Below are 24300 nucleotides of genomic sequence, written 5' to 3'. Positions count from 1 at the left end.
GGATAGGACTTCATTCCTTGGAATGTAGAAGAATGAGGGGTGACCTTATTGAGGTGTATAAAATCATGAGCGGCATAAATCGGATGAATGCATATAGTCTTTTTCCCAGGGGATACTGAAAACTAGAGGACATCAGTTTAAGGTGAGAGGGGAAAGATTTAAGAAGTCCCTGAGGAGCAACTTCATCATGCAGAGTGTGGTGCATATATGGAACAGACTTCCAGAGAAAGTTGTTGAGGCAGGTACAATAGTAACATTTAAAAACCTTTTGGATGGGAACATGGATGGGAAGGGTTCAGAGGGATATGGACCAAATGTTGGCAATTAGAAATAGCTGAGTGGGCACCATGGTCAGCATGGAAGGGTTTGGGCTGAAAGGCCTGTTTCCATGCTGGATTACTCTAAGACTCTTTGACTTGGAGAGGAACCTAAGTGTGGTTGTGTGCCTGTGTTTTTCTAGGTAGTAATGCTCACAGATTTGGAAGGTGTTATCAAAGGAGCTTTGGTGAGTTACTGCAGCGCATTTTATAGATGGTACACACTACTCCCACTGTTTGTTAGATTAGATTATTAGATTACATTAGATTAGATTACATTACAGTGTGGAAACAGGCCCTTCGGCCCAACAAGTCCACACTGCCCCGCCGAAGCGCAACCCACCCATACCCCTACATCTACCCCTTACCTAACACTACGGGCAATTTAGCATGGCCAATTCACCTGACCTGCACATCTTTGGACTGTGGGAGGAAACCGGAGCACCCGGAGGAAACCCACGCAGACACGGGGAGAATGTGCAAACTCCACACAGTCAGTTGCCTGAGGCGGGAATTGAACCCGGGTCTCTGGCGCTGTGAGGCAGCAGTGCTAACCACAGTGCCACCGTGCCGCCCACAGAAGAATGGCAGAAGAATGAATGTTGAAGGTATTGAGCTGTTAATCAAGCAGACTGGTTGGATGGCACAAGTTGCTTGAGTGTTGCAGCGCCCATTCATGCAAGCAGAGAGTATTCCATTATATTTATAATGTGTACTTGTAGGTGGTAGGCACTGGGGAAACAGTTGGCAGTTGGGGTGGCACAGTGGCTCAGTGGTTAGCACTGCTGGCTCACAGCATTAGGGCCCTGGGTTTGATTTCAGCCTCAGGCAATTATCAGTGTGGAGTTTGGACATTCTCCCCATGTCTGCATGGGTTTCCTCTCGGTGCTTCAGTTTCCTCCCACAGTCCAAAGGTGTGCAAGTCAGGTGAATTGGCCATGCTAGGTACATTAGTTAGGGGCAAATATAGGATAATAGGATAGTGGACTGGGTAGGTTACTGTTTGGAGGGTTGGTGTGGACTTGTTGGGCTGAAGGGCCTGTTTCCACACTATTGGGATTCTATCATTCTATGAAGTTATTCACAGTATAATCCCTCGCCTCAATCCTACTTTTGAAACCACTTTATTTTGTTATGGACCAGGCCAGATCCACTCAAAACATTTTAAAGAAAGTCAAGCAGACCATTATTTGCCAGTTGTTTTAAGCAGGTGTGATGTGAATATTCCAGGAGGGATGCAGCTGGCCCAACCACTTAGTTTTAATAAAACAGAATTTATTTGCAAGGTTACTGAATGAAACACAAACAAATATAGAACAACTTAACCTATCTGATAAACCAACAGATTATCCCAACTTAATGATGCTGTTCCAAATTCCTGTCACAATCCCCATAAAAACCCCTTGGCAAAAATGGTGAAATCAACACAGGGTCTTACAGGAGAGCTGTCAAGAGAGATTCAACATGGAACACTTCTTCCATACAGCTGTTTCTTTGACTAAAAACCTCAAAACAAACTGACTGCTTGCTCTGAACAGCTAGACTGTTAAAAACCCAAACCAAATCAGAGAAAAGCTGAGCTGGGAGAACTGGCCACTCCCCATACATTTTATAAACTTTTTTTTAAACTTAAAAGCTTTCACAAGTAGATTCACCCAGACATTTTGGAACCTGCTGATCTGTTGAAACAAAAACTAAGGCCATCACAACCTTGTTAAAGTAGCAGCATCGCCACAATTTATATGAAGTGTTCAGTTCAGATTCTGGTCAATGGTAATCTGTCCATATACTGCTGCATTCTCTGACAGTCCCCTTCGCTACCTGCTACTCCACCAACCTTCGTGTAATCTACAAACTTGCTAATCAGACCACCTAGACCTTCCTCCAGATCATTTGTGTATATCATAAACAACAGTGGTCCCAGCACGGATTCCTGTGGAACACCATTAGTCACTGTCCTCCATTTTGAGAAACTCCCTTCCACTACAATCTGTCTCCTATTGCCTAGCTATTTCTCTATCCATCTAGCTCTTACACCCTGGACCTCATGCGACTTTACTTTCTCCATCAGCCTACCACGGGGAATCTTATCGAATGCCTGAAGTCCATGTATATGAGATCTATAGCCCTTCCCTGATCAATCAACTTTGTCACTTCCTCAAAGAATTCCATTAAGTTGGTAATACATGACCTTCCCTGCACAAAACGATGCTGCCTATCACTGATAACTCCATTTTCTTCCAAATGGGAATAGATCCTATCCCTCAGTATCTTCTCCAGGAGCTTCTTTACCACTGACATCAGGCTCACTGGTCCATAATTACCTGGATTATCCCTGCTACACTTCTTAAACAAGGGGACACATTAGCAATTCTCCAAACCTCTGGGACCTCACCCGTGTTCAAGGATGCTGCAAAGATATTTGCTAAGGCCCCAGCTATTTCCTCTCTTGCTTCCCTGAGTAACCTGGGATAGATCCCATTTGGATCTGGGGACTTGTCCACCTTAATGCCTTTTAGAATACACAAAACTTCCTCCCTCCTTATGCTGACTTGACCATGTGGTATAGCAAGAGTGCAGCTGGACACACCTCCTGCACATGAAGGAGCCAAGGACATCAGCCACGTCTCTGACGTCCCACATTGAATATGAGGAGCATAAAACAGGTATGGGATCTCCCTCCATTTTTACTCTTAAGCTTACCTTAGTCCAACTATAATTTTCTTTTGTTAGCAATCACACTTCTTACTTTTATGACACTTATGAAAAATATGACACGATAAAAAACAAAAAGAAAAGTCTTACCTTATCAATCCACAGAGCTTTTTTTGTTAGAGGAGAGGGCGGGTGTGAGACACTACATTAGTAGTGTCTCAGGTTTAGCCACTGCCCAAATATATCAACGCCTCACCTTCCCAGAGCACAATTTGACTGGTCCACTCAGCTCCTCGCTCTCACTGCTGCTGTAAAATGGAGGCTGCTGATTCCACGAGGTAAGTAATTAAATGGGATACTTACCTTACCAACAGCACTCGGTCCTCGCTCTCACCACTCACGCTGCTGTTGCAAAAGATCTCCTATGCTCTCATGAATAAAAGTCCTCACTTGTCCAACCCCTCTCTATAACTGAGATCCTTAGTTTTTTTTTAAAGCTATATTCTCTTTTTTTAATGAACATTTGCTAAACAATAGATGGCAATTGATGATGGAATGTGCTTTCCAGATAATTCCAGTGGAAAAAAGATTACTCATTATCTTCCTGGAAAGTCACTTCTGCTTTGGAAATAATATGAAAAAAAAATTACTAAATTCACATCTCCCTTTTGTCCATCATGGTCACCTAAAAGCATTTTGATTAAATATAGCAACAAATGGTTAACAGATTTTTAATGGACACCGGAGATTCATTGTAATTCATGGAGAAGTAGTAACACAGATATTACAGTGACCAGAAGGAATTTGTTTAATGATTTCAGAATGAGATCAGCATGTCAGAAATGGCTTATAAGAGATTAGAATTAGCAACAATGAAGAGAAATAAGGGATGGAAAGCAATACGTTAAAAGTATCTCATAGCAAAGCAACAGCTTACACAACTGATAGGTTAAGGAATTTCACTTAATGTAAGTATATGTAAATTAATAAATTAGATTAAGGGTCAGGTAGGTTATGAAAAATATGACCATACAGATAATTTTAGAATGGTCTTAATGATTTAATATAAGGACTAATGGTGAAATTTCCTTTCCTAACTCCAAACAATGTCTGATAACCCTTGTTTAAAATAGAAACCATTGGACATTTATGAAACACAAATATGGACAGCAAACTAAGATAATGTTCCATATGTAACCTATTCTATTCTCTTCTGGATACTGCAAGACCTGCAAGATCCCAAATGTTATCAAATTTTATTCAGTAAATGTTAAGTTGGCATGATTTCCCAAAATAAAATATCTTTAAACATATTACCCTGAGGAAGGAGTCCAATGATCCATTCTCCATGAATTCTGTAATAATCATCACAGGGTTGCTTTTGGTGACAACTCCTTCTAGATGGATGACATTGGGATGATCAAACTGTCCCATGATGCTTGCTTCACTCAGGAAGTCCCGTCTCTGTTTCTCTGTATAACCAGATTTTAAAGTCTTGATGGCCACAAATATCTCCCTTTTCCCAGGTAACTTGAGTTGCCCACTGCAAACCTCTCCAAATTCTCCTGACAAGAAAATCAAAATGATTAACTTCATAACTTCTTACTTATTGGTCTGCTTCCTTGCCAGAAATATAACAATGAACATTTCCAAGCACCAAACTTCAGAGTTAAAAATAATGATCCTCACTAGATTCATCCTTAGCTAATTTTCACATCAATTATCTGTCTTGAATCAGTAATATGACTGAACTGATCATTCACTTCCTATCTGGATATTGTAGTTATCTAATAAGACAAGGTGTTGCAGAGCATTGACAGACCACAATAGTTTTGTGTTGATGCTCCACATACGTTTATGCACTGCTCCAATTGATATAAATTTATCACCTGGTACTTTGAATACAGTTTCTCTTGGGCATTTATCTAGATTCCCCTTAAAACCTTCCGTATTATTTACTTCAATTATTCCACGAGAAAATAAATTCCACATTCTAACCATTCTCTGTGCAAAGATATTGCTCCTGAGTTTTCAGTGTTCACTGTAATTATTGCATATTCACTAATTCCCTTTCAATGGAAACAACTTAGAATCACAGAATCCCTACAGTGTCGAAGCAGGTCATTCAGCCCATCAAGTCCACACTGGCCCTTGATAGAGCATCCTATCCAACCAACACCCCTTTCCTGCCCACCCCACCTTATCCCGGTAACCCTGCACTTCCCATGACTAATCAAACCAGAGATGTTCCTTATGGGTATGTGGAACAATGCTTGTTCCAGTCTTAGACTGATCCTCTCCCACAACTCTTTCCATGGTACATCGATGACTGCTTCAGTGCTGCCTCATGCTCCTGCCAAGACTTTGAAAACTTCTTTATTTTTTCCTCCAAATTTCAACCCCTCTATAACTTCACATCTTCCATTTCCAACACTTCCCTTCCTTTCCTTTCCTTGACGTTTTTGTCTCCATTTCAGGGAATAAATTGTTCATTGTCATTCAGTACAAATCCACTGACACCCATAGATACCTTCACTACAGCTCATGACATCCCACGTCCTGCAACAACTCGATCTATTCTCCCAGTTCCTTTGCCTCCGTTGTATCCGTTTGGATGATGCCACCTTTCAAAACAGTACTGCTGACATGGCCTGCTGCTTCCATGAGCATGATTTCCCACCCACTGTGATTGACAGGGCCCTCAACTGCATCTGACCCATTACCCGTGCCTCCATCTTTGCCCCTTCCCATTACTCACAACAGTGTGATCAGGTTCCCCAGTTACTCACTTTCCATCCTACCAGCCTCCACATTCAAAGGATCATTCTCCACCATTCCAGACAACTGCAGCAGAATGCTATGACCAAACACATCTTCCCTTCACGCCCCGTCTACATTTTGCAGGGATCATTCCCTCTGGGACACCCTAGTCTATTCTACAATCACCAACACTACACCCCTTCCCACAGCACCTTCCCATGTAACTGCAGAAGATTCAACACCTGCTCCTTCATCTCCTCCCTGCACACCAGTCTTTCCAGGTGAAGCAGCATTTCATCTGTACCTCCTCCAATTTTGTATATTGCATTTCCTGTGCCCAACGTGGCATACTCTATATTGGAGAAACCAAAGGCAGACTCCTGTTGTCTGTGTACAAGTACGACCCTGATCTTCCTATAGCCGGTCATTTTAACACAGCATCCTGCTGACATGCTCACATTTCTGTCCTTGGCATGCCGCAGTTCTCCAGTGAATCACAGCGCAAACTGGAAGAACAACATCTACAATTTCTCTGTCCAACTTTCCAATTGATTCATATCCTACTGTATCCTTTAACAACCTTCCTAAGAATGCACAACTCTACAAATTTTCATGCCTGCAAACCTACTAAATAGACCACCAACAGTTTCATCTAAATCATTTATTTACATTACAAACATCAGAGGCCCTAGCACTGATCGTTGTGGAACAACACTCAGCACAGACCTCCGGTCAGAAAAACACCCCTCCAGAACTGAAAACAACAAATGCTAGAGATCACAGCAGGTCAGACACCACCCATGGAGAAAGAACGGGCGGCACGGTGGCACAGTGGTTAGCACTGCTGCCTCACAGCGCCAGAGACCTGGGTTCAATTCCCGCCTCAGGCGACTGACTGTGTGGAGTTTGCACGTTCTCCCTGTGTCTGCGTGGGTTTCCTCCGGGTGCTCCGGTTTCCTCCCACAGTCCAAAGATGTGCAGGTCAGGTGAATTGGACATGCTAAATTGCCCGTAGTGTTAGGTAAGGGGTAAATGTAGGGGTATGGGTGGGTTGCTCTTCGGCGGGGCGGTGTGGACTTGTTGGGCCGAAGGGCCTGTTTCCATACTGTAAGTAATCTAATCTAATCTAATCTAATCTAAACATCTCATCTCCAGACTAGGCACTATACAGCTTTCTGGACTTAATGTTGAGTTCAACACCTTCAAATTGTGAACCATTTATTCCCTTTCTTTTAGCTTGTTATCATGTCCTCTCTCCCCTCCCCCATCCTAGAGGAACTGTCTGTCCTTTTGAGTCTGGCAGGAGAAACACTATTGTTCTGCCATTCTCACAATTCAAGCACTTAATCTGAACTATCAACATCTTTTCTCCACCAGCACCCTGCATCCACTACCTCAAATCTCGCTCCCCCCCAACCCTGCAAACTATAGCATAAATGCTGTCCCCTCCACACTTCACTTCAGCACTGATGAAGAGTCATCTAGATTCAAACCATTAGCTTGTTCTTTCTCCATGGGTGGTGTCTGACCTGCTGTGATCTCTAGCATTTGTTGTTTTCAGTTCTGGAGGGGTGTTTTTCTGACCGGAGGTCTGTGCTGAGTGTTGTTCCACAACGATCAGTGCTAGGGCCTCTGATGTTTGTAATGTAAATAAATGATTTAGATGAAACTGTTGGTGGTCTATTTAGTAGGTTTGCAGGCATGAAAATTTGTAGAGTTGTGCATTCTTAGGAAGGTTGTTAAAGGATACAGTAGGATATGAATCAATTGGAAAGTTGGACAGAGAAATTGTAGATGTCATTTAAACCAGACAAGTGTAAGATTTTGGGAAGTCTAATGCAACAGAAAAATATAAAGTAAACAGCAAGACCCCTAGGAGCATTAATGTACAGAGACATCTTAGCTGCAAATCCATAGCACCCTGAAAGAGTCATATAAGAGGATAAGGTAGAAAAGAAGGCATTCAGAATGTTTGCCTTCATCAGTTGGGGCATTTAGTATAAAATTTGGCAAGTCATGCTCTGCCTCTGCAAATCTTGGTTTGGCCTCAGTTGGAGTATGGTGCATCATACTGGTCACCACACCAGTATGTGAAGGATGTGAAGGCTTTGGTGAGGGTGCAAAGGACATTTATAAATAGGAAGCATTTTCAATTGCAGTTCTTTATTTGTTGCATTCAGTGCCTGGAGCTGCAAATGGATTCATACTGGATCATCTGTAAGGCTGAAAATGTCAAGGATAGCATATTTAACAACACCACCAATAAGGGCTACAGAGACAGAGAAGAGTTGGGTGACCACCAGGAAGATGGGAAAGTGTGGATATGCAAAGCAGAAGTCCCCTCTGGCCATTCCTCTTGTAAACATGGAGACCGTTTTATACATTACAGGGGGGTGGTGGAGCATCTCAGGGGAAAGATCCGAAGACCATTAGACATAGAAGCAAAAATTAGGCCATTCAACCTGTCGAGTCTGCTCCACCATTGAATCATTGCTAATAGGTTTCTCAACCCCATTATCCCACCGTCTCCCTGTAAGCTTTGATCATCTTAATAATCAAGAACCTAGCTATCTCTGTCTTAGATATACTCAATGACTTGGCCTCCACAGCCTTCTGTAGCAATGAATTCCATAGATTCACCACTCTCTGGCTAAAGATGTTTCTCCTCATCTCCGTTCTAAACGGTCTTCTCTTACTCCAAGGTGTGCCCTCGGGTCCCAGTCTCTCCTGCTAATGGAAACACCTTCCCAATGTCTACTCTATTCAGGCCTTTCAGTGTTCTGTAAGCTTCAATTAGACCCCCCCCACCCCCACCCCCAATCCTTGTAAACTCTATTAAGTGCAGACCAGAATCTTCAAATGTTCCTCATATGTTAAGCCTATAATTTCTGGGATCATTCTTGTGAACCTCCTCTGGATCCAGTCCAGGGCCAGTCCATCCTTCCAGAGATATAATATGGGGACCAAGATTGCTCACAATATTCTAAATGTGGTCTGACCAGAGTCTTTTAAAGCCTCAGAGGACTAGAAGTATATTCAAGTCCTCTCAAACTAAATGCCAGTATTGCATTTGCCTTCCTAACTACCAACTCAACCCGCAAATAAACCTTAAGAGAATACTGTACCAGGACTCCCAAGTCCCTTTGCACTTCATATTTCTGAATTTTCTCCCCATTTAGAAAATAGTCTATACCAAAGAGTATGACCTCACACTTTCCCATATTGCATTCCATCTGACACTTCTTTGCCCACTTTCCTAACCTGCTTAAGTTCTTCTGCAGACTCCCTGCCCTCTCAATACTACCTGTCCCTCCACCTACCTTTTTATCATCTGCAAATTTAGCCAAAATGCCCCCAATTCCTTCATCTTGATCATTAATGTATAAAATGAAAAGTTGTGGTCCCAACAATGACCCTTGCAGAATTCCATTCAACACCGGCTGCCATCCTGAAAAGGACCCTTTATCCCCACTCTCTGCTTTCTGCCAGACAGCCAATCTTCCATCCATGTTAGTACCTTGCCTCTAACACCATGAGCTCTTATCTTACTCAGCAGCCTCCTCTGTGGCACCTTGTCAAAGGCCTTCTGGAAGCCCAAGTAGATAGCATCCTTAGTCTAATCTGCTCGTCACCTCATCAAATAATTCCAGCAGATCTGTCAGGTATGACCTCCCATTGATGAAACCATGCTGACTTTGCCCTATTTTACCATGCACTTCCAAGTATTCAGAAATCTCATCCTTCACAACTGACTTCAAAATCTTACCAACGACCGAGGTCAGGCTAATTGGCCTGTAATTTCCCATCTTTTGCCTCACTCTCATCTTAAGTAAGGGGGTCACATTAGTTAATTTCCAGTCCTCTGAGACCCTCCCTGACTCCAGTGATTTCTGAAAGATCAACATTAGTGCCTCCACTATCTCTTTAGTTATCTCCTTCAGAACTCTGGGGTGTGAACCATCTAGTTCAGCCGATTTATCCACGTACAGACCTTTCAGTTTTTCTAGTACTTTCTCCTTGGCGATGGCCGCCATACCTACCTCTGCACCCTGATTCTCTTGAAGCTTTGGGATGTTACTCATATATTCCACCGTGAAGACTGACGGAAAGTACTTGTTCAGTTCTTCCATCATCTCTTTGTTCCCCATTCCAGCACTATCTTTCAGTAGCCCAATGTCCACTTTTGCCTCTCCTTTAGCCGTTATCTAAAGAAACTCTTGCAATCTTCTTTTATGTCACTGGTTAGCTTACCTCCATATTTAATCTTCTCCCTCCTTTTTTTGAGTTGTTCTCAGTCGTCTTTGTAGGCTTTCCAATCCTCTGGCTTCCCCCTGCCCTTCTCCACATTATATGCTTTTCTCTGTTGATTTTATGCTATCCCTGACTTCCCTTGTCAGCCATGGATGTCTTATCCTCTCTTTAGTGTGCTTCTTTTCCCACGGATGAATTTTCGTTGTGTCTCCTGAATTAATCCCAGAAACCCTTGCCATTGCTGTTCCATTGTCTTTCCTACTAGGCTCCTCTCCCAGTCAATTCTAGCCAGTTCCTCCCTCATGCCTCTGCAGTTACGTTTATTAAACTATAATATGGTTATATCTAATTCCACCTTCTCCCTCTCAAATTGCAGAGTAAATTCAATCATGTTATGGTCACTGACTCTTAAGGGTTCCTACACCTTCATCTCCCTCATCAAGTCTGCCTCATTACTCATCACTAAATCCAGAACTGTCTGTTTCCTACTGGGCTCCACTACAAGCTGCTCCAAAAAGCCATCTGTAGACATTCCACTAATTTGTTTTCTTGCAATCCACTACCAACCTGATTTTCCCAGTCCATCTGCAAATTGAAATCCCCCATGTTCCCTGTAACCTTGCCTTTTCTATCTCCAAGTGTATCTTGTGCCGCATTTCCTGATTATTACTTCTAGGCCTGTACCTAACTCCCAACATGGTTTATTGTGCCTTTATGGTTCTTCAACTCTACTTACACAGATTCCGCATCATTTGATCCTATGTGGTTTCTTGCTACTGATTAAATTCCATTTCTTACTAATAAGGCTACCCCACACCCCCGGCCCACCTCTCTTCGATAGGATGTTTTTCCTTGATATTTAGCTTCCAGTCCTTATCCCCTTGTAGCCACGTCTCCATGACGCCTACCACGTCATAACTGCCAATATCAATCTGCACCACAAGCTCATTTACCTTATTTCATATATTGTGTGCAGTCAGATACAAGACCTTCAGTCCAGTATTTATCCTCCCTCTTTTCATTGTCACCCCTTTATCTGATGTGCTTGAAGTTAGATCCAAACACTCTGTCCTATCTTGTGTTCTGGAGCAGCAGCAACAGCTAAATCAAGCGATCCCCTATCCAAGGTCCGAGGCACACTTTCCAGGTGAAGCAGCAATTTACCTGCACTTACTCAATCTAATCTACTGTATTTGTTGCTCACAATGTGGTCTCCTTTACAATGGGGAGACAACGTGCAGACTGGCTGACCACGCTGCAGAAACCTATGCTCTATCTGCAAAAATGACCCTGAGCTTCCGGTTGTCATTTCGATACACTGCAATGTTCCCTAATCGACGTCTCTACCTTGGGTTTGCTGCAGAGCTCTAGCAAAGCTCAGCACTAGCTGGAAGAACAGTACTTCATTTTCCACTTGGGAATCCTGTAGTCTTCTGTACTCAATATCGAGTTCAATAATTTCAGAGCATAGGTACCTTCTCTCACGTTCTTACGCAAGCCCTCATACGTCAGGCCTTGCTCTTGTCTCTTCCAACCCATTGTCAGCCACTAATGATCCCCATTAGCAGCTATTCATTCTCCCAGGCTGACCTTTACCCATTCCTTTGTATGCCCAGCTGTTTCTCTCTCTCTCTCCTGGCTCCATCTTTATCTACCATACATTTCTTACCTTCCCCATTCCCTTCTTTACCATTTATAGCAATCTTTTCCTGGCTGCTATCAGTTCTGAAGAACAATCATTGGACCCAAAATCTTAACTTTGCTTTCTTTCCACAGATGCTGCCTGACCTGCTGAGTTTTTCCAACAATGTCTGATTTTGCATCTGACCAGCACATCTATATCCTCTTGTTGTCTCGGCTATTCCTTTCACCATTTATCACCCCATCAATTTTTGTATTGTTTGTGAACTTACTGATCAACCCTGTTGCATTCAAGTCTAAATTATGTATTTAAACTACAATCAACACCCTGTGGGACTCCATTGGATACAGGCATCATATTGGAAAAAATAGCCCTCAACTATCATCTATGCTTCCCATTTATCTCTTAGCCCCTCTGGCCCACAAGCCTCATTCCTAATGAAGGGCTTATGGCCGAAATGTGAATTCTCCTGCTCCTCACCTGCTGTGCTTTTCTAGCACCACATTCTTGACTCTGACCTTCACCATACGCAGTCCTCACTTTTTCCTACCACTCAACCAATATGCCAAGTTTCCTTGGATCTCACAGGCTCTTATCTTTGCCATCAGTCACCCATATGACCTTATCAAAAGCCTTGCTGAAATCCTACTAGATTACAAGAAAAGCACTGCCCTAATTTACATACCTGGTCACCTCTTCAAAAAATTCAATCATGTTGGTCAGACAGGACCTCCCTGGATAAAACCAACCTATAGTTTCCTGGTTTATCTCTTGCTCCTTTCTTGAATAATAGTACCAAATAGGCTGTCCTTCAGTTCTACGTTGGGGTACATGGATCATTGGGATAACTTGATCACCGCTCAGTCAGGGAACACTTCAACAGTCAAGGACATTCAGCCTCTGATCTTCAGATAAGTGTCTTCCAAGGCAGCCTTCGAGATACACAATACAGAGTCACCAAGCAGAAACTGATAGCCAGGTTCTGTACCCATGAAGATAGCTTCAAACATGATCTTGGGTTCATATCGTGCTACATGTGACCCCAATATACAGTTCTGTAAAATCTTCCTTACTGTCCTGTTTTGATGCCATGACCTTGATAACTTATTATGAACTCTCTACCTTAATTAGTTTGTTCGGTCTTGGATTACTTGTTAGTTTGGTTAGACCCTTGGCATGCGACTCTTATCTTAAAAATGTGTTGCTGGAAAAGTGCAGCAGGTCAGGCAGCATCAAAGGAGCAGGAGAATTGACGTTTCGGGCATAAGCCCTTCTTCAGGAATGCCTGACCTGCTGCGCTTTTCCAGCAACACATTTTTCAGCTCTGATCTCCAGCATCTGCAGTCCTCACTTTCTCCTATGCGACTCTTATCTCAAACATGTAATTACAGTCATTTGGTTTGCCATCAGCACCACCTTATTTTTAATTCTTTGTAATTATCTCTCTGCCTCAATTAATCAGATAACAGGTCATCCCTTCACTTGTTATTCAGCTGTTGACACTTTACTCACTGTCTGACACTCTTGAACTTTGGCCTGTTGACACTCCACTCATAGCTTTTCTATGATATTTTGATCTCTCTGGGTGCTCTTCTCACTTCACCTGACAAAAGGGCAGTGCCCTGAAAGCTTGCGCACCTACCTTTTGAGGCTCCATGTACTTGTCCTTGATTAGCCCTTGTTTAAAAGCTAATAAAAATCTAATATTTTACAGGTCTGATAAAAAGTCATAACCAGAAACCTTAACATCATATTTTGCTCTCCAGATACTGCTGATTGCCTTCAATATTTTCTGTTTCACTTACTATCAAAACTGGGTTATGTCTGCAATTTAGGTTATAGTAATCTGACTAAATACAAGAAATATTATTATTATTTTGTTTCAGAAATACAAAGTAACTGCATGAACAGACATACCTGCACCAATGACCTGTTCAATCTTCACAGTGGATATGTCAATCTCTTTGGCAAATTCCCTCACAGCCTCATTGGGATCTTCATAAGTGAATGGATCAATATAGATCTTCATGCCAGGTGTCACTGCGAAGAGAATATTGACCTATGTGAATATTCTGAAATGAATAATAGGATTTTACACATACCAGGAACTTTAGGATAATTGAAAATTTGCTGTACATTAAAATCACAACAATTGGATGAAGAAATCTATAGAAAAAAGTATTAAGTCCCAATGTAATCAGTCAGGTCATATTTCTAAGTTAGAAAGGTGATAAGACCTGAGGAAATATTACCCTGATTTTAAAATTTGGAGTGCATATTTAGAATAGTTCAGAAACACAACCTCAAGTTTAATTCAGATAAATACAAGGTGCTGCATTTTGGGAAAGCAAATCTTAGCAGTACTTATACACTTAATGGTAAGGTCCTAGGGAGTGTTGCTGAACAAAGAGACCTTGGAGTGCAGGTTCATAGCTCCTTGAAATTGGAGTCGCAGGTAGATAGGATAGTGAACAAGGCGTTTGGTATGCTTTCCTTTATTGGTCAGTGTATTGAGGACAGGAGTTGGGAGGTCATGTTGCGGCTGTCCAGGACATTGATTAGGCAACTGTTGGAATATTGCGTGCAATTCTGGTCTCCTTCCTATCGGAAAGATGTTGTGAAACTTGAAAGGGTTCAGAAAAGATTTATAAGGATGTTGCCAGGATTGGAGGATCTGAGCTACAGGGAGAGGCTGAACAGGCTGGGGCTGTTTTCCCTGGAGCGTTGGAGGCTGAGGGGTAACCTTATAGAGGTTTACAAAATTATGAGGGGCATGGATAGGGTAAATAGGCAAAGTTTTTTCCCTGGGGTCGGGGAGTCCAGAACTCGAGGGCGTAGGTTTAGGGTGAGAGTGGAAAGATATAAAAGAGACCTAAGGGGCAACCTTTTCACGCAGAGGGTGGTACGTGTATGGAATGAGCTGCCACAGGATGTGGTGGAAGCTGGTACAATTGCAACATTTAAGAGCATTTGGATGGATATATGAATACGAAGGGTTTGGAGGGATATGGGCCGGGCGCTGGCAGGTGGGGCTAGATTGGGTTGGGATATCTGGTCGGCATGGACAGGTTGGACCGAAGGGTCTGTTTCCATGCTGTACATCTCTATGACTCTAAGTGATATAAATAGATTTACTCGGTAAAAAAAGTAGGGAAATTGCACTGCATCAAGTCCAAGGTCTCCTCCACTGCCAAATCCAAGCCAGCCAACGACTAGATGAAGAACACTTCATCTTCCACCTTGAGACCCTTCAACCACATGGCATCAACACTGACTTCAGCAGTTTCCCAATCTCCCCTCCTTCCATGTCATCCCAAATCCAACCCTCCAACTCGACACTGCCTTCTTGACCTATCCTCCCTGTCCATCTACTTTCCCACATATCCGCTCCACCCTCCTCTCCACTGACCTATTGCAATCACATCCCCACCTGTATCTACCTATCGCCTTCCCAGCTAACCTCCCCCATCCTTCTATTTATCTCTCAGCCCGCTTACCCTGCTCTCCACATTTCTGATGAAGGGCTTATGCCCAACACGTCGCCTCTCCTGCTCCTCAGATGCTGCCTGACCTTTGCAATGCCACCTTTCAACTCTACATCATGTGATGGTCGTTAATCTTTGCAAAAGGCTAAGGCTTTGTGCTTTGGGAAAAGCCTGCAGTTTGTTTTTGAGCTATGTCTCCTTTGAGACCAGAGTGAACTGGGGAATGCTGTGAAACACAGTGTACTGGTTTCCTTGAATATGGTATCATTAGGTTCCAAGAAATGACTATGTGGCTCCTTAGGGTGCGTTAGGGATAAACGGTTAAGAAGCAAAGGGTATATAAAAAAACAAATTGCAACGGGATTGGATCAGTGGTCTTTTCAGTTTTGCAGTTCAGAAAGCAAACAAGCTTTTTTCTGTGGAAGAGACTACTCTTTTATCTGAGTTCATCACAGTCCTGGCATTTCAATAATCTCTCTACTTGATCCTTAATAACTTGCAGTGATCTAGCCTCCACAACTCTTGCTCCACAGCTTTTCCATATTCACTAGCTTCTGCAAGAGCACAATAATGTCTCTACTTTCTCAAGAGGCTAAGGAAATTCAGCATGCCCAGAAGGCCTCTTACCAATTTTTATAGATGTATCATAGAAAGCATTCCATCTGGATGCATCATAGCATGGTATGGCAACTGCTCTGCTCAAGACTGCAAGAAATGATGGACATAGCCCATCATTCAAACCAGACTTTCAGCCATTGACTCCATCTATACTTCCTGCTACCTCGGGAAAGAAACCAACATAATCAAAGATCCTCTTATCCCGGTTATGCTCTCTTCCACTCTCTTCCGTCAGGCATAAGATATAAAAATTTGAATACACAAACGCTTCTTCCCCACTGTTAACAGACTTTCAAAAGGACCCCTCAAATATTACTTCTGATCTCTCTTTCTCTGCACCTTCTCTATGGCTGTAACACTGTATTCTGCACTTTGTTCTGCTACCCTGATGCACTTTGTATGTTACAATCTGCCTGTATAGCATGCAAAACACCACTTTTCACTGTATCTCGGTATATATGCCAAGAAGAAATCAATCAGTCAACAAAGTATATCTTTTGCATCTCAGTTTTAAATGAGTGTCCCTTTACTATGTAAGTGTGTCCTCTAATTCAAGATTTCCCCATGAATGGAAATATCTTCTCAACATCTATCCTATCAAACTCTCTCAGAATCTTGTATGTTTCAATAAGATCACCCTTGATTCTTCCAGAATAACACTGTTCAGCTATTCTTGACAAGTCAACCCTTCACCCCAGGCATAAGCCTGATAGATCCCTCCTACTAGAAGGGAGACCATTTTGAATATGGTGTTTGGCAACAAAACAAGGGCTAAGTGTCAGATCTCTCAGTGGGAGAGCATTTTAGTGATAGTGACCACAACTCCCTGATCTTTACTATAGTCATGGAGAGGGATAGGAGCAGACGGTATGGGAAAGTATTTAATTGGGGGGAGGGGGATTTGCTATGCTATTAGGCAGGAACTTAAGCACCGAAATTAGGAACAGATGTTCTCAGGGAAATGTACAGCAGAAATGTGCATGGAGTACTTGTTGATAGTGCTGGATAGGTTTGTCCCACTGAGGTAAGGAAGGGATTGTCGGGTGAAGAAATTTTGGGTGACAAGGGATGTAGAACATCGAGTCAAGAGGAAGCAGGAAGCTTACTAAGGTTGACGATCCACCCCGACCTCAAATTTACCTAGACCGTCTCAGACTCCTTCCTCCCCTTCCTAGACCTCTCCATTTCTATCTTGGGCGACCAAATCAACACGGACATTCATTATAAACCGACCGACTCCCACAGCTACCTACGCCCCCTGTAAAAACACCATCTCATACTCCCAATTCCTTCGTCTCTGCTGCATCTGCTCCCAGGAGGACCAGTTCCAATACTGAATAACCCAGATGGCCTCCTTCTTCAAAGACCGCAATTTCCCACCCAGACGTGGTCGACGATGCTCTCCACCGCATCTCCTCCACTTCCCGCTCCTCCGCCCTTGAGCCCCGCCCCTCCAATCACCACCAGGACAGAACCCCACTGGTCCTCACCTACCACACCACCAACCTCCATATACAGCGTATCATCCATCGTCATTTCCGCCACCTCCAAACGGACCCCACCACCAGGGATATATTTCCCTCCCCTCCCCTATCAGTGTTCCGAAAAGACCACTCCCTCCGTGACTCCCTCATCAGATCCACACCCCCCACCAACCCAACCTCCACTCCCGTCACCTTCCCCTGCAACCGCAAGAAATGCAAAACTTGCGCCCACACCACCCCCCTTACTTCCCTCCAAGGCCCCAAGGGATCCTTCCATATCCGCCACAAATTCACCTGCATCTCCACACACATCATTTACTGCATCCGCTGCACCCGATGTGGCCTCCTCTATATTGGGGAAACAGGCCACCTACTTGTGGAACGTTTCAGAGAACACCTCTGGGACACCCGTACCAACCAACCCAAACACCCAGTGGCTCAACACTTCAACTCCCCCTCCCACTCCAGTGCCAGACCAAAGCAACACGACGGCTGGAGGAAGAGCGCCTCATCTTCCGCCTAGGAACCCTCCAACCACAAGGGATGAACTCAGATTTCTCCAGTTTCTTCATTTCTCCTCCCCCCACCTTGTCTCAGTCCCAACCCTCGAACTCAGTACCACCTTCCTAACCTGCAATCTTCTTCCTGACCTCTCCGCCCCCACCCCCACTCCGGCCTATCACCCTCACCTTATCACCCTCACCTTAACCTCCTCCCACCTATCGCATTTCCAATGCCCCTCCTCCAAGTCCCTCCTCCCTACCTTTTATCTTAGCCTGCTCGGCACATTTTCCTCATTCCTGAAGTTAAAAATCACACAACACCAGGTTATAGTCCAATAGGTTTAATTAGAAGCACACTAGCTTTTGGAGCGACGCTCCTTCATCAGGTGATTGTGGAGGGCTCGATCGTAACACAGAATTTATAGCAAAAATTTGCAGTGTGATGTAACTGAAATTATACATTGAAGAATTGGTTGTCTGTTAAGCCTTTCATCTGTTAGAATACAGTGATAGTTTCACTTCTTTCATGTGTAAATCACAAAACCCTTTTTTTTAAAGTTGCATTCTCGGGTTAGCTGTTAACAATGGTGATAGCTGGCCAATGTGTTGAAGGTGTTAGCCCCCTGTGTTCTCTGTCTATGACCTGATGTTTAGATTGATTCCAATCTAAAAAGTGAAATAACAGAGTTTTACATAAATTCATGCAGTTTTTGAGCTCAGAGGTCTACATGAATGTATGTGGTTTTTGAGCAAAGTGCAATGTAACTTTGTACCAAAAAAATTCACCACACACAATATATATGTGTGCATGTGGGTCTTTGTCTGTCTGTGTGTGTGTCTGTCTGGGGTGGGGGTTGTGAGTATGAGAAAGTGTGTGTGTGTGTGTAGTGCGTGCAGAGTGTCTTAAGTCTGTGAGAGGGTGTATGTGTGGGAGTCTGTGTGTCTATAAGGGTGTGTGTGGGTGTCTGTGTGCGCATCTGTGTGTATCTGTGTCCGTGTGCATGTGAGAGTGTGTGTGTGTGTAGGAATATCTATGTGTGTGTGTGTAGTGCAATGGTGATCACCTGTAATGTGACATGAACTCACCAGCAGGAAGATCCACCAGAATTGGTGGCACTGTAGCATACATTGTCAGTAAAGACGTTACCCTGGAATTCCCCAACATTGATACTAGGATCCAAAAATTCATATGTCAACAGGTCAAGTTGGTCATTCACCGCAGCATCATTCTATAAACCCAGAATAGGTATCTGTCATCGGGTGACCTGTGCATACCATAGCAGCGCATTAATCTATAAACCCAGGAGAGATAACTGTCCAACTTGCAGAGCTCTGCAGGGAACACCAGGGAATTGATCTGATCTGAGCGGTTATCCTCCCAGCATGTAGAGCTGTGTACACCACCCCAGTACATTGCTCTGTAACACTATGTTAGGTCATTGCCCAACATGGGGAAAGTTGCAGCATATACTCGAAATGACAGGATGTGCGGCTTCCATCCATTTACAGCTCCATATCTCCATTGTGCCATGACAAGGGGTAGTGTGAAAATTACTCCCAGAGAGAGATGTCGGAGGATCAGCTTCAATACGAATAAATGGGAGAGGTTTGAAAAATAGACAAGGGAGAGGGTGATAGCAAGAAGCTTTTTCCCAAAGTGTGGACTTAATTACGAGTGATCAAGCGTTTAAAGTGAAAGAGGAAATGTTTCGGGGAGATATGTGTGGAAAGTTCTTTACACAAAGGGTGGTGGGTGCCTGGAATGTGTTACTGGCGGAGGTGGCAGGGGTAGGCATGATAGTGTCATTTAAGAAGTATCTAGACAGATACATGGATGAGCAGGGAGCAAAAGGACACAGACCCTTGGAAAATAGGTGACAGGTTTAGATAGGGGATCTGGATCAGTGCAGACTTGGAGGGCTGAAGGACCTGTTCCAGTGCTGTAATTTTCATTGTTCTTTGATTGAAAGACAGTGACATGGAATGATCTGTTCACAGGCTTCAGAATGCTGAAGTGAAGACATTTCCATTGCATCCTGCAACATAGGCGTCATGATTTGGAGATGCCGGTGTTGGACTGGGGTGTACAAAGTTAAAAATCACACAACACTAGGTTATAGTCCAACAGGTTTAATTGGAAGCACACTAGCTTTCGGAGCGACGCTCCTTCATCAGGTGATAGTGGAGGGCTCGATCGTAACCCAAAATTTATAGCAAAAATTTACAGTGTGAAACTATCACTGTATTCTAACAGATGAAAGGCTTAAAAGACAATCAATTTTTCAATGTATAATTTCAGTTACATCACACTGTAAATTTTTGCTATAAATTCTGTGTTACGAGCGAGCCCTCCACTATCACCTGATGAAGGAGCGTCGCTCCGAAAGCTAGTGTGCTTCCAATTAAACCTGTTGGACTATAACCTGGTGTTGTGTGATTTTTAACTTTGTACACCCCAGTCCAACACCGGCATCTCCGAATCATGACTCATTCCTGAAGAATGGCTCATGCCCGAAACGCCGATTCTCCTGCTCCTTGGATGCTGCCTGACCTCCTGCGCTTTTCCACCAACACATTTTCAGTTAAGGTTGAGGAGGCAAGGGTCAGACAGAATTCTAGAGGGTTACAAGGTAGCCAGGAAGGAACTGAAGAATGGATTTAGGAGAGCCAGAAGGAGGCATGAAAAAGCTTTAGCGGATAGGATTAAGACATTCTACACTTATGTGAGGAACAAGATGATGGTCGAGTGAGGGTAGTAGAAGGAACTTGCATCTGGAGTTGGAAAAGGTGGGGGAGGTCCTTAATGAATACTTTGCTTCAGAATTCACTACTGAAAGGGATATTGACGATTGCCAGGAAAGCATGTGAAAACTGGTCATTGTAAGAAGGATGATGTGCTGAAAAGTTTGAAAAACATAAGGATAGATAAGTCCCCTCGGCCAGATGGGACATAAACAACATTGCTTTAGGAAGTGAGGGAAGAGATTGCTGTGCCTTTGGTGATGATCTTTGCGTCCTCACTGTTCACTGTAGTGCCAGATGATTGGAAGATTGCAAATGTTATTCCCTTGTTCAAGAAAGGCAATAGGGACAATCCTGGGAACTACAGACCAGTCAGTCTTACATCTGTGGTGGGCAAAGTATCAGAGAGGATTCGAGAGATAGGATTTATGATTACTTGGAAAACCATTGTTTGATTACAGATAGACAGCATGACTTTGTGAAGGATGGGTCATACCTCACAAGCCTTATTGAATTCTTTGAGAATGTGACAAAACACGTTGATGAAGGTAGAGCAATGGATGTGATGTACATATGTTTCAGCAAAGCCTTTCATAAGGTTCTTCATGATAAGCTCATTCAGAAAGTAAGGAGGCATGGGATACAGGGAAATTTGGCTGTCTGTATGCAGAATTGAGTGTCCTGTAGAAGACAGGGGGTGGTAGTAGATGGACTGTATTTAGCCTGGAGCTTGGTGACTAGTGATGTTCTGCAGGGATCTGTTCTGGGACCTATACTCTTTGTGATTTTTTTTATAAATGACTTGGATGAGGAAGTGGAGGGTGGGTTAATAAGTTTGCCGATGACACAAAGGTTGGTGGAGTGGTGGATAGTGTAAAGGGCTGTTGTAAGTTGCAACAGGACACAAATAGGATGCAGAGCTCAGCTGATAAGTGGCAGATGAAGTTCAACCTGGAAAAGTGTTAAGTGATTCATTTTTTGAAGGTTAAATTTGAATACAGGGTTAAAGGCAGGACTTGATCCCTCAAAAGGCGTATGGGATATGCTGGTTTTCATTAGTGGGGGTTGAGTTTAAGAGCTGTGAGGTTATGCTGCAGCTGTATAGAACCCTGGTTAGACACTTGGAATATTGTCTTCAGTTCTGGTCTCCTCAATAAAGGAAAGATGTGGAAGCATTTGGAAAGGTGCAGAGGAGATTTGTCAGGATGCTGCCTGGATCGGAAGGCATGTCTTATGAACAACCATTGAGGGAGCTAAGGTCTTTTCTCACTGGAGTGAAGAAGGATGAGAGGTGACATGGTAGAGGTGTCCAAGATGATGAGAGTGAAGAGTCAGACACTTTTCTCCAGGGCAGAAATGGCTATCACAAGGGGGCATAATTTTAAGGTGATTGGAGGAATGTTTAGGGGACATGTCACAGGTAGGTTCTTTACACAGAGAGAAGTGGGTGTGTGGAATGCACTGTCAGTGATGGTGGTAGAGTTATGTACATTAGGGGCATTTAAGTGACTCTTGGATAGGCACATGGATGATAATACAATGAAGGGTACGTAGGTTAGTTTGATCTTAGCGTAGGATTAAAAGCCGGCTCAATACCAAGGGCTAAAGGGCCTATACTGTGTTGTACTGTTCTATGTTCTATGTACATTTGTAACAAGACTTCCATATTTTAAAGTCCTACTTCTTATCAACAAAACCCAAATTTCCATGTGCCTTCTTAACTACTTCCTACAACTGAATGCTAATTTTTGTTTTCATGTATAAGAACACATAGATCTCTTCATACAGCACGGCATTGGAGTCACTCTCCATTTAAATAAATAATAGTTCACCTTAGATTCTTCTAACCAAAGTGTATGACCTCATATTTTCCTACATCAATTTGCTAATTTGTTGCCATTCACTCAGAAGAAAGTGAGGACTGCAGATGCCAGAGATCACAGTTGAAAAGTGTGGTGCTGGAAAAGCATAGCAGGTCAGGCAGCATTCAAGGAGCAGGAGAGTTGGCGTTTCAAGCATACGCTCACCAGGAATGACGCTCATTCCTAATGAAGAGCTTATGCTCGAAACGTCAACTCTCCTGCTCCTTGGATGCTGCCTGACACTGTGCTTTTCCAGCACCACACCATCCTTTCACTCAACCTATATCGCCATGCCAATTCCTTAGATCCTTATCACAACTTGCCATCTTCTGTATTATCAGCAAATCTCGATACCTTACACCATCTACCACATCTCCTCCGAGAAATCATAAAATGGATTGTAAATAATTAAGGCCCGAGGACAGATCCTTGTGACACTCCATTGGTTATGTCTTTCAAAACTGAAAAAAATGCATTAATCATGACTTTTATCTTCTGAATGTTAACCAATTTTCAATGCACAAAGCATGTCTCTGACAATATAACAAAGACTGTGTCACATGCATGTTACACAGTTGGAAAAATGGAGGGCTAAAAGTAGGAAGAAAGGGAATGTGGATTGGGAAGTACTATTGAATTGTTTCAGTGTTTCTTGCATCCAACAGACTGTGAAAAGAGTTTGAAGGAAGGTATCTCTGGGGATTCTGTGCTGTCAACACTGCCAGGATCAGAGTGAGAGGTTTCATGGATGTCCATCTTGCTGATGTTTATTGTGGAACAGAATGGAATTTGCTGTTGGTAAATACATCTCAAGGATTACTCAGAGCTAAGTGAGAGATTTTACATGATGTAAGCTAATGTATTAACATTTAATGCTTTACACTCATTTAATCAACCTCCATTTGGCCCCTGGGATATTCTTTAAGTTGAGGCAAAAATCTTCAACAGATTTCTTTGAGAATATATAGGATGCATGGATTTATTTCTAATAATTGTTTAGAAGGGTGAGCACAGGAACTGAGTAGCATGGCAGCCTTTCTGCAGGTGAAATGTTTCAGGATCTCCATTAGAAAGTAGAAGTGTACCATTGTTGTTGAGGGAATAGGCACCTGGATCAGAATCTATAAGAAGTTCCATAATGTTTGGATATTTAGGTTGAACGGCAGTCATGTTCCCATATGATCTCCATCTTTAACAATCACTTACATCTCTGAGATAATCTTCTGTGAACATAAAGGAAAATTTCTTTTCATTTTCATTTTCAAACATTAAATTATTGTTCATTAATTGTAGGTAGAAAGTTTGCCTCAGCTAACTGAGAGATGATTGGCAGGATTGGATTTGTTCTGCTCTTTGTAAATGGGACATACCTAGGCATGTTTCCACAATGTTAGGAAATTGCCAGTGTTTTTACAGAACCAGAACAGGTTAGCTAAGGACATTGCTAGAAGTTTTTGCAGAAGTTTTCAATACAGCAGCTGGCATGGCCAATATTTATTGCCTATCCCAACTTGCCCTGAAGAAAGTAGATCCACAATGCCATTAGGAAATGAATTCAAGGATTTTACCTGACACAGAAGGAATAGCAATTCATTTCCAAGTCTGGATGGTAAGAAGTTGGAGGAAAACTTGCAAGACATGGAATTTCCATGTATCTGCTGTCTTTGTCCTTTTAAGTGGATGTGGCCATAGATTTGGAAAGTGTTGCTGAATAGCTTTGGTAAATTTCTGCAATGCATCTTATAGATGGTAAACATTGCTGCTACTGGACAGAGATCGAGTGTATGTTTGTGAATGTGATGAAATCAACCTGGACACATTGTCCTTAATGGTGTCAAGCTTTGACCGCTGTTGGAGCTAAACTCATTTAAGCAAGTGTGGAATATTCCAACACACTCCTGACTTGCGCTTTTTCAGGGGTGGACAGGCTTTGGGGAGTCAGGAGATGAGTTACTCACCTCTAAACCTGTTTTTATAGTCA

At 43.0% G+C, this 24300-nt stretch overlaps 1 protein-coding gene across 3 annotated transcripts in view; it reads right to left on the bottom strand.

Moving 5' to 3' along the window:
* The window catches only part of LOC122540083 (ephrin type-B receptor 2), a 699339-nt gene that overhangs the window by 72295 nt on the left and 602744 nt on the right, over positions 1 to 24300 (bottom strand). For all 3 annotated transcript variants that reach the window (XM_087980658.1, XM_087980660.1, XM_087980659.1), the window contains 2 exons: positions 13543 to 13665; positions 4290 to 4537 (listed from right to left, as the gene is read on the bottom strand). In XM_087980658.1, coding sequence (XP_087836784.1) covers positions 4290 to 4537; positions 13543 to 13665 — 371 coding nt within the window. The remainder of the gene's footprint in view (positions 1 to 4289; positions 4538 to 13542; positions 13666 to 24300) is intronic.

This window comes from Chiloscyllium plagiosum, unplaced genomic scaffold (assembly GCF_037043375.1).
Source record: "Chiloscyllium plagiosum isolate Xiang-an unplaced genomic scaffold, Cpla_swu_hap1 HiC_scaffold_37, whole genome shotgun sequence".
Taxonomy (NCBI): Eukaryota; Metazoa; Chordata; class Chondrichthyes; order Orectolobiformes; family Hemiscylliidae; genus Chiloscyllium; species Chiloscyllium plagiosum.
The sequence above is the reverse complement of the archived record's forward strand: the minus strand, read 5'-3'. Positions and strand labels throughout refer to the sequence as shown.